Here is a 16757-nt window from a genome sequence, read left to right as displayed (position 1 = left end):
CAAACAGCCCTGACTGGGTTATCTCACACTTACATAGTTCACCCAGAGCAGACCTCAGGGGTATTCCCACCTGTAGCAGATTCTTCATTCAGCCTTTGCTAATTCAAAACCCAACAAAAAGAAAAACAAACCTGGCTTAAGATGCAATGAGGAGTCTGGAAGTGAAAGGGGAGATGGAATGCCCAGCACATACTCCATTTCAATTTCTACAGGATGAAGAATTTGAAGGTGCAGAGAATGATGAAAGCATTGATGGTGATGAGAAGAACCTGATGAGAGAAAGAATTGCAAAAAAGTTAAAAAAGGACCCAAATGCAAGTGTTAAATCAGCTGGAGAGGGAGAAGGGGAGAAGAAATCAGTTAGCCGCAGGTAAGTTGCTTATTGTGCTTCTAGGTATTAGAGTATTTGTCTTTTTATACTTCATTTTAAATTAAGATTGAGTCCTCTGTTCAACTTACTGTTTAAAATACTATTTTCATAATGCTTGATATATGTACTAGTTGTGCTAAATTAGCCCATTTGGAAACCTAAAAGAAAATAGGCCAGTTTTAAAGTAATTACAGCAATGAATCAAATTCCACTTCATTTTTCTCTGATCTCATCTTTAAAATCCTCTATATAATTTGTTATATATGAGCAAGCAATATATTAGCTAGATGGGGAAGGTTGTGTTTGTTTAATATCAATGAGAGCAGCAGAATAATTGTGTAGAATGAAAAGAGATGTCTTCAGATTCAGATGAGTAAAATTTGTCAAAACTGGTTAAAGAAAATGTGTGGGCATGAAAGCATTTTTAAATACCTTTTCAAGTTTGATTTATACCATATACCCCTCCTAATCTCAATGGTACTTACTATAAAAGAAATTTCAGCAAATGCCTGATAAAGAGTTGTTGAACTTTGTGACTCAACATTTTATTCCCCTGAAATTCAACTTAATTGAAAAATTCTCCTTTGTGATTGTATTATTATAAATTCATGGTATATGTTTTAAATAATATTGCTTTAAAAAGTAATACTATTTGTTTTCTTTGGATGGCTTACATTTGGGGATAAGATAGATTTAACTACATATGAACAACATTTTTTGTTGTTGTTTCTCAACCTCTTATAAAAAAAAAACTTTAAAAAATATTCTCATGTTGTCATTGCTTAGCTCCCTTAATTTTTTCCTTTATGTAACTAGAAAAGTAATTTTCAGAAATTTTCACTGATGTTATAACCTTTTGCATCCAAAAATGGTACTTAGAAGTTACTTTAAATATCTTTTCTTTTTCCAGCAACATTCACCTGACATGTAATCACTGTTGAGTAATTTAATATAGTAGATTAACTTTGGGCCACTAGTAAGTGAAGATTTTGGTGATTATGTATATGCTTATTCATAAATGGAGTTGATGAGCCTCTCATCACCTTTCTAACTCTTAGTCAAATCATGAATATAGTGAAGAATCCTTCTTTTCTCTCTCTCATTCAAAACAGATTTTCTGCATTTTAAGAACTATGAGCTAGGTTTATAATGTGAAAAAATACATTTTTAATTTTAATAAATAAAACATATTTTCTGTTTAAATGTTTCCTTAAGTCCTCAACTTTATCTTGTTGGCCTTAATACAATTTCAAATACTTATGTACCCTCTAATTAATAGAACTTATAATTTAGCAAAGTTGAAGTTTCTGTAAGAACTAAAGAAAGCTTATTTAGCAAAATTGGCCTTAATAAACACCAAACATCTATTTGTAAGTGTTCTCTTTCCCAAATTTTCAATATTCATATCTTTTTCTCACTCTCCTTCATCTGTTTCTCTCCCACCTACAAAGGAAAATAAAAGAAAAATAAGGTCAGGAGAATGTACTAACTTCTTAGGGAAAACACAGTTTTTCAATCTTATTTATAAATGTTTCCATGAGTGTCTAATTACCATTTATTTTAAGAACAAAAAATTTCCAAAATGATTACTGCTTTTGGTCAGTTATACTAGCTTCACTATAGTTTAAGTCTCAAGTGAGTTTTATGTTAAAAAACAGGAAACCTTTAAAAATCTTAAAAAATTGTAAGGTGGTGAAAAGGATATTTTTATTTAAAGGAAAATCACTGTTCAGTCTAAGTTGAATTTTAATGGAAATAGCTGCCAGCCAGCTAGGACATTAGTGTAAAATTATTATCTACTAGATGCTTGGTGCACGGATTCGCGCACTGGTGGGGGTGGCGTGACCTGTGGGGATCAGCCTCTGTGGGAGCATTGCTCATCCCAGTCAGCCGAGCAGCACTCCCACTGTGGGAGTGCACTGACCACCAGGGGGCAGCTCCTGCGTTGAGCATATGCCCCCTAGTGGTCAGTGCACGTCATAGTGACTGGTTGACTGGTTGTTCTGGTTGTTTCGCCATTTGGTTGCTGGGCTTTTATATATATATAGACTAGGGGCCTGGTGCATGAAAATTCATGCACTGGAGGGGGGGTGTCCCTCAGCCCAGCCTGCCCCCTCTCACAGTCTGGGAGCCCTTAGGGGCAGGTGGCGACCCGGCGATCAGGGGAAGGCGACGCCCCATTACACCTCTGCTGCTGCCACTGCCGGCAGCGCAAGCCTTGGCCGGCCCTGGTTACCTGAGCCTTGGGTGGCCCTGGGTGGCTGGGCAGCCGCCATCCGAGGCTTGCCTGCACCTCGGGCTGGCCCTGGGCAGCTGGGGGGCTGAGGGACTGGGGGACTCTGGAGGCAGGCATGTGACGGGGCTGTGGGTGCCACCATCTTTGAGGGTGTGACAGTCAATTAGCATATTCCCTTCTTATTGTCTGTGGGCGCCACCATCTTTGAGGGCCAGACAGTCAATTAACATATTCCCTCCTATTGGCTGTGGACGCCACCATCTTTGAGGCAGAGCAGTCAATTAGCATATTCCCTCCTTATTGACTGTGGGTGCCACCATCTTTGAGGGCAGGGCAGTCAATTAGCATATTCACTCCTTATTGGCTGTGGGCGCCACCATCTTTTGTGACGGCGTGAGGGTCAATTAGCGTATTCCCTCTTTATTAGATAAGCTAGATTTAAAACTCAGTGATTTTGCTATATACACACTTTCCATCTGGATGTGCCTGAAGTAGTCCATTATTCTTTGGTCAGTTTCTTTTTCAAGCAGGAGGGATCCGGGACTAGACTAATCTACCAGCGCTTTCGGCAAGGAGCCACTTGTATTGCTTTTATTGGTAAAGAAACATCTGGAATCTGTTAAAGCTGCTTATCACTTTGTATGTTAAACCTACAGCAAGTTTGCTGAGTACTTAATATTTAAGCTAGGGAATGGTACTTAAGGAGATAGTTTTCAACAAATTTATATAGAGTACAATCTTTCCCTAATAATCTATTTTCAGCAATGTCTCCAGTTGTTCCATTGAAAAGTACTCAGGAGTTCAAGAGAAATAAGTCCAAAGCTCTTTCTATCTTCTCTCCTTTCTTTTTTTTCATTATATTTATTCTGACTTCTTTAGGATTTTGGTCCCTTGCCTCCCCCCTTTTCTAAATGCATCAGTCTCACTCTCTTTCTTATTCAGCCCACCTTCTCTAAGCCTCTATCTTGAGTACTGGATGTTGATGAGCAAAATCACACAGCCAAGTACAAGCCCAGCCTTAGCTGTGCTTGCAATGCCTCTTTATTCTCCACTTCCCATGGTGCTTACTTCAACCCCAGTCTCACTCTCATCAGGTCACCTGGCAGCCTGTTCTGTGAACTCGGAGTACCTTCTTCAACTCTTATTCTTTTCTCTTAAAACCCTTATGCTTTTCAGACTTTACGCTTTAAAGGGAGAGGAATCCCTTTATCCTTTCAAAATGATCCCATTCTCTTTCCTTTGGCTTCAGTTTTCTCTCTTCCTTGGTTCCTTTCCTTAGGCTTGTGATTAAGCAACTTCCAGCATTCAAGAGTAAAAACAAAACCATTCCATTTTATGTCCTGTTCCCACCTCCTTACTTTGCACTTATTTCTAAATACATATCATCGAGCATTCCCCTCATCACTCCACTAAAACTCCTCTCACTAAGGCCACCTATCTGACAAATGTAATGGCGACTTTCCAGTTTTCGTTTTTCTTGGTGTCTGTGCTGTGGATTTGACATTTTTAAATCTGTCCTCTCAAAACCAATCTTCCTCAAGAACCGGATTCTTAAAATGTAATCTGTGGGCCAATAGTATTAATATCACTTGGGGAGATTTTAGAAATGCTGAGTCACAGGCCCCAGCCCACACTTTCCAAATCAGAATTTGCATTTTAACAGGATCCCCTTGTGTGTCTATTAAAGTTTGAAAGCACTCCTCTAACACTAATTTTTATACCCACTGCTACTAGACTACTAGACTGATTCAAGTTTATAAAATCTTGACTCCAAGGTCAGCAACTTGTAGGCACATTCTCTGACTCCCAGGGCATCTCTATTGCACCTTTCTCCACTTCTGTGATAGTTAGTATGACATTAGTTTACATTTCCTCCCTCTTTCTGTACCTGTACTGTAATTTTCTTGAAGGCAGAGCTTGTGTCCCTTTATGTTTTATCTCTGTGGTAAAACATTATAGGTACCTAAATATTTGTATGAATGAATGAACAAAACATGAGTGAATCCTTTATTGACAAATCAGTTTCTCCTCCAGATCTTGTAAGTAACTTGCATGTATTTATCACATGGGATTTGTTGGTTTGCCTATCCCTTGGCTGAGACTGAGCTCCTTCAGAGAGTCTTATTTATCTTTACATCCTCTGAGTCATGGGCATATAGTAATTGGTCATTAAAGTGTGTGTAATGAGTGGATGCAAATGAATGAATATAGTTGTGATTCATTAGAGGAATGGTCTTCACTGTCCACTGCACATTAGATTCACTAGATTTCACTCCTGACTGGACATTAGATTCATATTAGGTTCACATTGGATGCCTGGCCTCACTCGCACAGATTCTGTCATTTTATCTGCAGTGAAGCCTGGGCACATCTTTTTTTTTTTTTTACTTTTTAACTTTTAATTGAAGTATCGTATACATACGGAATATATCTGTACAAATTATATTTCATAGTGCATATATCATAAGCTTATACAGCTTGCTGAATTTTTATAAGCCAAATACACCCATATACCCACCCAGATCAAGAAGCAAAACTGCTATTACCTGGAAGTCTCCCTCTTGCCCTGTTCTGGTTACTTCCTCCCTCATATTCTAATAGTAAACACTTTTCTAACTTCTAAAAACATACATTAATTTAGAACAATAATTCTTTATAAAAGCACTCCAGATAGTCTACTGTGTACCCACAGTTATAACCCTAGTCCCTATCAAACACACACTCCCTTGGTTATTTCTGAGGCATAGAATAACATAGAAGGAGATTTTAAAAATTCTAGTGTTACCTCAGATCGTTTTTGTAGTCTAACAGGGATAAGACATTTATATCAACTAAAGTGAGTTTCGATCTTTGAAAAAGATAAGGGTCAGTATAGTGGAAATTAAGTAACTTTAGAAGAAGGAAAATATGATACTTGAGTATTCCTAATGTTTTTAAAAGGTGTGTACTGATAAGGATTTAAATCAGTCTCCTTGAACCTTTTCTGTATATTTGGATTACTTGAGAACAAGTGATCAGAATTTTTGGTGTGGGATCATAGACGTTTTAAAAAGAACTCAAGTTATTCTGATGTGCAATCTAGGTTAGTTGAAAGTTGAGGGAAATTAGAGTTTGTATTTGGAAAGTCCTATTTTTTCCATATTTTTTTATCGATTAACTTACTACATATGTGTCCTTATCCCCTCATTGCGCCCCCCACCCCCATTCATGCCCTCACTCCCCTGGTGTCTTATCCCAAGAAACTAGAAACACCAATGAGAAAGGATATATGCACGCCTATGTTCATAGCGGCACAATTTACCGTAGCTAAGATTTGGAAAGTCCTATTTTAAACTTAGTGTAAAGAATCCTTTTCTTGCCTGTAGGTGGAGCTCAGCTGCTGCAAGTTAATCATGTAAACCAAATTGAATTGTCTGCCCTACTTGTTTTTTGCATCTGTGTATTGATTCACAATAAATGGCCAGTGAGCCTGGCTGGCATGGCTCAGGTGGTTGAGTATCGACCTATGAACCAGGTCACGGTTTGATTCCTGGTCAGGGCACATGCCTGGGTTGTGTGCTGGATGGACCAGGTGGGGAGAAACATCTCATCATTGATGTTTCTCTCTCTCTCTCCCTCTCCCTTCTTCTCTGAAATCAATAAGAATATATTTTTAAAAATAAAATAAATGACCAGTGAAATCAGATGTAGCAAGGGACCAGACAGTCAGAAATCAGTGGTTTGTTGTGATTTTTACAGTCATTATGGAAATTCTCTTTTATTGTATTATTTCTATCATTGGTAATTTTATTGTGATTTCTCTTCTAAATTATTTTCATCAAATTGAAATATAAATCAAAGAAATCTTGACACATACCATCATATCTCAGTTATTAAAGATTTGATAGTAATTGTTCAGGGCTAATTAGAGTAGTATTAGTTTTAGAGTTGAAACAGTTACTGTGGCACTATTCCTTTTTCATAAACCAGCTCTCTTATTTGGTAAAGTTAAGTAGAATTTATGTTTTACTCATGAGCTGTATTAGGTTGACTGAATATGAAATATCTTACTGTAATGAAAGCATCAGGAATTTAGATATGAATATTTCAGTTGAGGTTGAAGATCTAATGAGTTGGAGTGAACTTTAAATTATGGAGCGAGGGCTAATAGTCATAAATACCTCCAGAGGCCTGGGTGAACACCCAGATGAGCTGTTGCTAATTTTAGTCTCTCACATCTCCATTTGTTAAGATTTCTTATGGAACTGTGATCCCCCCTCCCCCCCGCGCTTCCCCCCAGTATTTCTGGCCTTCTCAAAAACATTAATAACCTATCTCTTTGCTTTTGGGAATTTTTGAGTTTTAATATACTTCGTGTTCTGGTTTCTCTTACTTAATGATTAGACTTAGGAAGTACAGAGTTGGCTTTGTACATAAACTCTGTTTGCTTTAGCAAATTCAAAAAGATAGTACAACATTTAAATTTCAGAAATTTAAAGATAGTACACATTTTATAATGATAGTAAAAATTCTAAAAGAACCAATGGACACAGACAGTAGGGGGGTGAGGGCTTGTTCTTGAGGGAGGAGGTAGTGGGGGAGAGGTCAATGGGGGGAAAAAGGAGACTCATGTAATACTTTAAACAATAAAGAATTTTAAAAATTCTAAAAGATTATGATAACAAGGATGGAAATCCACAAACATTCTAACAACCCTATTAAAACCATTGGAATCTTTATCTCTAAGAAGTCCCCCTCTTCATCTCATCAGAATATTCACAAGGAGTGAAATTGAACAGCTAGAGCATTTCTGCTTTCTTTCGCCTTCTTTGCCTCAGGTGTACTTAAGCAAACAGTAAAAGGGAGTAAGGAAAAGAAACAGCAATCTACATACTAGGTGAATGGTCTCTGAATAAAGAAAATTGCATTAATTATTCCTTTGGTATGGAGTAGTAGTGGTCCAGATGTTGTATTTTCATGACATATTTGGGTTTAACAGTAGATCTGAAGCTTTGGAGCAGTCCTAATTTTAATCAAACTTGCATTTAGTAGAACTTGGTTTTCAGTTTTTATATGTTCTTTCCTGTCCAGTCATTCTATTCTCAAACATATGTTACTCTTGTTGTGAGTCATTGTGCAGGAACTGCTGTGTGCCAGACAGTACTAGACTCCAGGGACATGAAAATAAAGGAGAAAGGGCTTCTGTCTGCAAACTTTCATAATACAGTATAAGAGTAAGAACTAATAAACAATTAACTACAATTCAAAATGTGTGCAAAGAATTATGGAATCTAAGTAGACAATATATATTTCAGGAAAAACTCAAAATACCAGGTTGAATATAAAATTGCCATTTTTGTAGGTCAAAAAAAGTAAAATATCAGCAATTTTGTAAGTTTCACCCCAATGCTAGTAAGATAAACACTTTTTTTGGAGCCACTCTTTAAAAGAAATAACATTTTAGCATTAAATTAAATCCTTTAATGTTGCATAATCTCCAAATATAGATTAATGGTTGTTTTATTACTTTTACCTGGTATGTGTAAAATTTTGGAATAGTAGCTATTATAATATAAACCATACCATCATTTGGCATTTCTGGCAAGCTCTCATTTTCCTTCTGTTTGGATCTTCATAGCAAGAATTTTGGATACTCTGGACAAAACCATGCCTTAGGCTGTTTGAAATAAAATACCACTTTAAAAATGTCCAGTTAATTCATTGAGAACCTTAATCCATATCCAAGGAATCACCTTCAAAATAAAACAAAACAAAAAAATTCTTGAATTTCAGTTACTGTGTATGCTTCAGAAATATGACAACCCTACTGTTTTTCCAATTAGATTTTGTAGGGCAGACAGGATGTAGTGAAATGCACATGTGGGGAGATTCTCCTGTCCCAGTGAAAAGGGGTACTTGCATCTCTTTAGAATGTGTTGATTTGTGTTACCCTTCAGTATCATTTGTTTATAGGAAATGGAATTGTACCTTTGACATGCAGTATTGAGATTATGTGCAGAAAAACATTATTTAAATATTCAGCATTTGAGGAAGTGTTTTCTCTCTACCCTGGAACATATATAATCACGTTGGAATGTTTTGAAATGTTCATTGCTTTTCTGCCTTCCTAGACTTCCTAATGAATTAATTCACCTGTAGATTAAATGGAGCAGGTATATGTTGGATAAAATGAAGAAGAGAAGGGCCACCCAAGGCACAAAGTTCTTTGTTTAGCACTAAGTTAAAAGCACATGAAATTACACAGGCCACACTCTATAAAACAAGAACTATCCAAATGACCTAGAGACAGATTGAAAAATTTTGTTTGACTTTTACAAAATGCATATCTTAGGACCCATTCCCCTCAGACAAACAAAAAAAAATCTCATTCAGTATGTCTAGCATGTGATTTGCTCATAGTTTTTGTAGCAAATTAATTAGTGATAAAATGACGTTATTTAACCTTTTCTTGTATATTGGGAACGTAAGTGAATAGAGGGAAACAAGGTTAAAGAGCAAGTTTGGATCTAGATTATCAAGATTAATCTTCTAAATGAGTGGCTTTTTGTAGGGGGGTTTAATATTCTCATTTTATTTTATTTTTTATTTTTTAACTTAGTTTTAAAATCTTTATTGTTGGAAGTATTACATGTGTCCCCTTTTTCTCCATTTGACCTCTCCCACCCTGCCCCTGCCCCCCTCCCTAGGCCTTCACCACCCTATTGTTTGTGTCCGTGGGTTATGCATATATGCATATGAGTTCATTGGTTGATTTCTGCCCACCCTAACCCCCCTCCTACCCTTCCCCTGCCTTCCCTCTGAGGTTTGACAGTCTGTTTGATGCTTCTATGTCTCTTGGTCTATTTTTGTTCATCAGTTTATGTGCTTTTGTTCTATTTTGTTAGCATTACTGAATCGTTGTCTTTATTTAAGCTTGTCTTTTAAAAAGTGGACACAATATATAAACTATTCAGTAATGACTTACTTTAAAGAGGAATCTCATAGAATTCATTAAAGTTCTTTCCTACCTTTTTGCGAATTTTGATATGTTAGTAATATTTGATCTCTTCTCACTCCTTAGTCTTTATTATTTATCTATATCATGTATATCGATTTATTCAATATATTTTACATTTATATTGATTTCAATGTGTTTACTATTTAATTACACTTACGAGAGTGTTAAGTCTTAAATACGATTTCCATTATACTTTGAAGTATATCCTTAGCTTCCTAGACTTTTAATTTAATTTTATATTTAATTTTCTTCTACTCATTTTTTTTTAAAAAAAGATCCTTAATACATTTTCCTGGTACTGCTAATTACCAATGTTGTTACGGCAACTTACTCTGATTTCAGTTTTAAATTTTATGATATTGATTTAGCTACTTCTTTAAAGAACTGTCTTGTTTAAACAGTCTCATATTTATTATATAATGGGTAGGTTTCTGTGCCTACTAAAAAGCATTTTTCTTATGGTCAAAGGCAGATATTAATTGGCATATGAGTTTAAGTACTGAATTTTTTTAAATTGTATTTTCAATTTGTTCTAGAAATTCATTAGATCAAAGGTATATATGTACTCAACAAATAGGAAGTTAGAATTATTCTCTAATGTATATTTGATTTTCTTGATTCTATGAAAAAGAATGTTTTCTTAACTTTGTAAGTTACATAATGACTTCATGGCAGTTTCTTCTTTTTAGATTTTATCTTTTTAGTTTTATTAATCATTACAAATTAATAGAAAATTTTCAGATATGCTTATTTGTTCACAATATTGACAGTAACTTGAAATTCCTTAAAGAGAGGGTTGTTTAAGGAAGTTAAAGAGAAAACCCTTGGCTTGGCTTCAAACAGTTTAGAAAGATATCTTGTAGGCATCAAAGACAAGTGTTGCAGTTGTATTTTATATCCTGCTGCTATTCGGTAAAACCCGTTTTAGGTGCAGGTTGTATGTACTTGCCCGGTCCCCAGAAAAAGAGATTTGTGGCTGACCTGTGAGAGTACATTTGGTGTGATAGGAGGTGGGAATGTCTAACCCTGATGCTGCTGGAGAGGGGCCTAGAGATTGAAGGCTAGGATAACATAGCAAAGTTATTCACCACCCTTAATTATTTGGCTTTATGCTCATTATTATCAGGATTTATCAGTATGCCAGTGAAGTTTTAAAAATCATGTTTTATTTCTTTTATTGTTTTATACTATGCTATGTAGGATAGAAAGAATGTTGGAACAACATGTGTTTGCATTTTAGTAGATATCGAAAGGCCTTTGCACATAGTTTTAGTAGCAAATTAATTAGTGATGAAAATACCCATTACTTAATTGTTGCAGAAGACAATGGTCACCCTACTCTAGGGAAGTCAAGTGAGAGGGTCCCTTCTCTTGGCCAAACTAGCCAACAATTTTCAGTAGGAAGAAAGGGACTTTCACTTAACACTTGTTATAGTACTTAAGCACAGCCTGCAACAAAAATTAAGCACCTATGACCCTGAGATGGGTTAATAGCCTAAGGATGGTTGAATTGCAGCTTCACTGTTTTGAGTTTTTTATGTTATGGCCATAATATGGAAGGAGGTTTGAACTACCTTAATTCATGGAATTAGATGGAGCCTTTTATGATGTCCAGGAGCTCCTACTCATCAAAGTACTTTCCATAAAACACTGATTAAATACTGTTTATTCCAACAAAAAAGCATAAAAATCACTTGTGTGTGAGAAAATTAATTTGCTTGTTCTTTTTAAAAGTTTTAAAAACATTTTAAGAATGTAAGTTCATATTGTATATTGTATGTTATCTTTGAATTATTCTTTTTAAAAACACTGTAACTGCTGAGGTTTAGTATTAATCAACACCTGGCACCTAAACCAGGTTAAAACAAAATGCAAACATTAAAACCTCCTATGAAGCTATAAATCTGACTTGGAAGTAGAGTATACCAAAGGTATTCACCTCATCTGGCTCTTTAAGGTGAAAAGCTCCCAGTTCCCTGGCAGAGCAGTCGCCTCGCCTTAGTGTATTATTGCATGCTTCACATTAGCCAAGTTCTGCTTAAGTTAACCTTTCTGTTGTTACATACCCTTCTATGGTATGTATGATACCTTCAACTAGAGGGGTTATTTAAGTATATATTGTTTACCAAAATCTAGAGATTACATGCTTATTAAATCTTAAACAGAAAAAAAAAAAAAGATGGCTAAAGAATAGAGATAATGGAACAGAATACAGAGCCCAGAAATAGACTCACACAAATATCATCAGCTAATTTTTGATAAAAGTGAAAACACAATTTGATTGAGAAATGATACTCACTTAAAAAATGGTGCTAGAACAATTGGAGGTCTTTATGCAAAAAACAAAAAACAAAAAAAACACAACAAAATGAACCTTAACACATACCTCTGACTTTATACAAAAATTAAGTCAAAAACTACTAAGCTTCTGAAAAAAAACACATGAGAAAATCTGTATGGACCAAGGTTTTATAGAATTTGTAGACACACACACACACACAAAAATGAAAGTCACTGGTAAATTGGACTTCATCAAAATTTTGCCCTGGCCTGGTGGCTCATTCGGTTAGAGCATCGTCTGTACACGAAAAAGGTTGTGGGTTCAATTCCTGGTCAGGGCAATACTTAGGTTGAGGTTCAATTCCCATCAGGCACGCATGGGTGGCAACTGATTGATGCTTCTTTCCTTCTCCCTTTCTCGCTTTCTAAAAATCAATAGAAACATCTCCTCCAGTGAGGATTAAAAAAAAAAAATTGAAAAACTTTGGCTCTGCAAAAGATGCTGTTAAAGGGATGAAAAGACAAGCTGTAGACTCGGAAGCATTATTTGCCAATCACACATCTGATAAAAAACTTGTACCCAGAATATATAAAGGACTCTATTGTTTAAAACTCAGCAATATAACAAACAAACCAGTTTAAAAATTGGACAAAAGGCCCTAGTTGGTTTGGCTTAGTGGAAAGATCATCAGCTTGTGGACTGAAGGGTCCTGGGTTGGATTCCGGTCAAGAGCACATACCCGGGTTGCTGGCTGGATCCCCAGTAAGGGGCATGCAGGAGGCAGCCAATCAATGATTCTCATTATTGATGTTTCTCTCTCCCTCTCTTTTCCTCTCTGAAATCAATAAAAATATATATATTTAAAAAAATTAGACAAAAGATCTGAACATGTATTTCACCAAAGGTATATATAAGGCAAACAATATATGAAAATATTTTATATGTATATTCTGAGATGGATGACTATTATAAGCAAAAAGGGACTTAAAAATTTCTTTGTGTTGTTACTTCACAATACATGTAGTGAATAAGGAGCTAGAAAAAAAAAAGTAAAACCTTTTTTCTTTTTAAATCTGTAATTTAATTATTTCTACCTGTAGGGAACATAGAGCTTAGTTTCTAATGCTGGCTCTTAGTTTTGTATTTTACATAAAATCCTGAAGTTGCCTACTAAAGCATAGGAGAAGAGTAGCATTGCAAGAGTAAGGGAAGAATGGTGAAGCTAGAGAGCGTTCCAGTCTTCCCTTAATTGTACTTGCAAAGTTTGACTTACTCAGGATTACTCTTCAAGTAATGGACAGTCTAAGATTTAAGCTCAGATACATTTGACTTACCTGCCATATTATACCTCCCCTGAGATGCGGCGTAAAGAATGAGATATTAGAATAATAGACCAAGGATGCAGATAGTATATGCAAGGGGATAGGTAAGAGTTTGATATCCTGATAACTGAGGAAACTTGTGTACATATGGACACACATCTGTAGGAATTATGATATGAAGTATTAGAAAAGTAGACTGGGGCCAGATCAAGATGGGCCTTGGATTGGCATATTGAGAAACTGGACTTAGACGTTCAGATGGTGGAGAACAATATAAAGGTTTAAAATTGGAAAGTGACATGATTAGGTTTTTGTCTAAGAGGGCTCACTGTGGTAGTAATGTGGAAAATAAATCGGAGGTAGCCAAGACTATAGGTTGAGGAGACTAACTAGAAGATTGCCTTAATGGTCCAAGTCCAGACAAGATAAGATGAAAGCCTCAATTAAGACAGTGTTTTGTTTCTTGGGTAATTTGCATTCAGAAAACACTTTTTTTCAAACATCTACAATATGCATGTAGTAAATCCTACATAATAAAAGGCTAATATGCAAATTGTCCCCTTGACCAGGAGTTCGACCGGGAGTTCAACCAGAGGGCGGGGCTGGTTGGCCAACCGCCCACGGCCCCTCCCCCTGGCTGGCCGGGCCGATCGGCCCAATCGGGGCTGGCTGGCCGGACCCCACCCATGCATGAATTCGTGCACCGGGCCTCTAGTATAGAGATAAAGAAAGATACTACTCTTGCCCACAAAAAAGCTCTCAGCTGAGGCAGATAGCCATCTGTATTCACAATGAACTCTATATAGAACGGAGGTTCAGAGAAAATATAGCAACTTCTGGAGGAGAGAGAGATTAATTTTGATTTTAGGGATCAGGAAGTCTGCATGTATGCATACTAGATAGCATTAGTACTAGGCCTTGAAGAAGAGTTAGAGTTTAAATAAGAGGAAATGGGTGGGAAAGGGAATTTCCAGTAGAGGAAACTGAGAAAAGTGCAGTGTGTATTTGAAGAACAATCTGTTATGACCAGAAGAGAGGATATAGTTGGAAATAAAGCTGGAACCAGATCATGAGGTACCTATCAGAATACTGAAGGCAAATATAACTCATTTTGCTTGATTTATGTGTTAATTCAAGTGTACAGCTAAACATAGATCAACTGCTTTTTTCAATTAGAGTAAATTTGAAAGATTCAAGGTTGTGTGAATATTGTATTTCTACATTTTTGGAGGGGAGTAATATAAGTAGAAAGGTTTGGTGAGATTACTATATTAGATGATTATGTTTATTTTACTTTTTATCATTTGAAAATGAATACCAAATCCCTATAGTAAATAAGGTGGTAGCTTAGGGAGAGGAATGAATCTACCTAGTGGCAAGATGAAAACAAATTTTATTTCTAGCACTATGCTGAAAGTGTTATTTGTATAATGAATCTTTTTAAAAATATATTTTTATTTACTTCTGAGAAGAAGGGAGAGAGAGATAGAGGTAGAAACATCAATGATGAGAGAAAGTCATTGATCAACTTTCTCCAGCACGCTTCCTACTGGGGATTGAGCCCATAACCCGGGCATGTGCCCTGACCCAGAATCCTGGTCCTCCTGGTTCATAGGTCGACACTCAACCACTGAGCCACTCCAGCCAGGCTGTGTAATGAATCTTACTCAAATTTAATGACAACTGTGATCTATGAAGACTTAGATTCTGATCCCAGCATCATTTACTCTAAATGAGGTCTGAACAAATCAGCGTTTCTGAACCTGTTTTCTCATCTCAATAGGGATGTGGTCAGGCTAAATGAAATACCATAATGTATGTGAGACTACTTTTAAAACATGATGCCATTGATGGCCTATGATTATAGAGTTTAAATCCTTTGATGCTGCACAATGCAACCCTCTAACAACCATAGAAGAACTCACTTTTTGATACTCCCTTTCAACAATGGCATATCTATATATATACAAGCCTAAGTGACCAGCCGACCAGCCAGTAGCTATGACTGAGCAATGACCACCAGAGGACAGATGCTCAACTCAGGAGCTGCCGAGCTACAGCAACTTTGCAGTGTCCTCTCCCACCCCGGGACCCCTCAGGGGATGTTGGAGAGCCAGTTTCGACCCAATCCCTGCAGGCCAGGCCAAGGGACCCCACCTGCCAGAGGGACCCCGCTCACTCCGCAGACGCCCTTCAAGCCCTGGCGCTGCCCCAGGTGCAGCCAGCCAGAGAGGGACCGAGGGAGGTTGGCTCCAGGGCGTGTCCGGCTCATCTCTCCCAGTCCCGCCCCACCAGCCACCTTCTAATTAATTTCCTTTCAATGTGCACAAATCTGTGCACCGGGCCTCTAATTTCAAAATAAAATGAAAAATTAATTTGTCAGGAAATTGACAATAATTATTATCAATAGGATTTATGGCAACCAGAGTAGTCTTTAAGGATGTATGTATTTAAGGGATATGATACCATTGAAGCAGAAGAGATGAACTCCATACATAGGGACATTTTGGAGATGAGCCAAACTTACCTAGAAAGAAAAGTAGTCACTGCTGTCCTTCATAAACATTCTGGTTCTCTCACCTCCTACATCCCTCTCTTGAATACAGAGAACGTGCTTTGTATAGATGTGAATATTGCTAAAATCATGCTCCTATAAAACATGAACACATGAAATTACTTAAGACAGTAATACATTAAAAAGTTCCAAATGGCATAGACAGACTGAGTACTCTAAATACATAGGAAATTCCAAGTAAAATGTTGTTAAGTCAAATGAGGTTAATTGGTATTCCTGAAGGTGTGTGTTAAGGCAGGTTTATTCTGCCAACAGCCAGAACCTCAAGTGGAATAAGTAGATTACAAGAGATTTTGCTAGTAAAAGAAATGGTCTTTTCTAAATTAATAGGTATGCTAATTTGTTATATTTTAATTAAATTGTTAATTAGCTTTTTATTTCATTTGTTTCATTTTGAATATTTATAAAAATGGAAACATTATTTTTGGAACATCCTGTTTATAACAAAAACATAACTTCATAAAACAAAAATAGCATGTGTCTACAAATGTGATTATGGACATGCTCATTTAAGGAAACAAATTTAAAAGATAAATTTCTAACTTTAGCTAGTGTAGGCAACTGTTTTATTTTAGAAAGATAAATGTCCTGCTGAAAATTCACTGATGACATTTATTGCTTAGGAAAGCATGTTGTTTTATTTTTTCCTTCTATGTGTTTTTTTAATATAGCACTTAAAATCTTACTAAACAAAACAAACATAAAATGTCACTTTTTAAAATGAAGTACTAGTAATAAAGTTTTCCTGTCTACTCTTAACATTGTGATTCTGCTTGAATATTTACAATATTAGAATTTTGGTATGCCAAGAGTTTTGAGATACAGCTTAAGTGTTTTAAGATAGGTTTTTTAAAGGTTTTTTCCCCAAAAAAATTTACTCGATAAACGGAGTAGTTTTATGGATTGACATGACTTGATTTTCTGCATTTGATGAGATGATTGATGAACAAGGCTACTGAAAACAGTTGTGTAGATT

The 16757-nt window shown here is 36.3% G+C and overlaps 1 protein-coding gene across 1 annotated transcript in view; it reads left to right on the top strand.

Annotated features, from left to right (window-relative positions):
* The window catches only part of CWC27 (CWC27 spliceosome associated cyclophilin), a 169311-nt gene that overhangs the window by 30914 nt on the left and 121640 nt on the right, over positions 1–16757 (top strand). The window contains exon 10 of the mRNA XM_008161865.3: positions 213–370. Within this exon, the coding sequence (XP_008160087.2) occupies positions 213–370 (158 nt within the window). The remainder of the gene's footprint in view (positions 1–212; positions 371–16757) is intronic.

The sequence above is a fragment of the Eptesicus fuscus genome, chromosome 4 (assembly GCF_027574615.1).
Source record: "Eptesicus fuscus isolate TK198812 chromosome 4, DD_ASM_mEF_20220401, whole genome shotgun sequence".
NCBI classification, from domain to species: Eukaryota; Metazoa; Chordata; class Mammalia; order Chiroptera; family Vespertilionidae; genus Eptesicus; species Eptesicus fuscus.
Note: the sequence above shows the minus strand (reverse complement) of the source record. Positions and strands in the feature narration are given on the sequence as shown.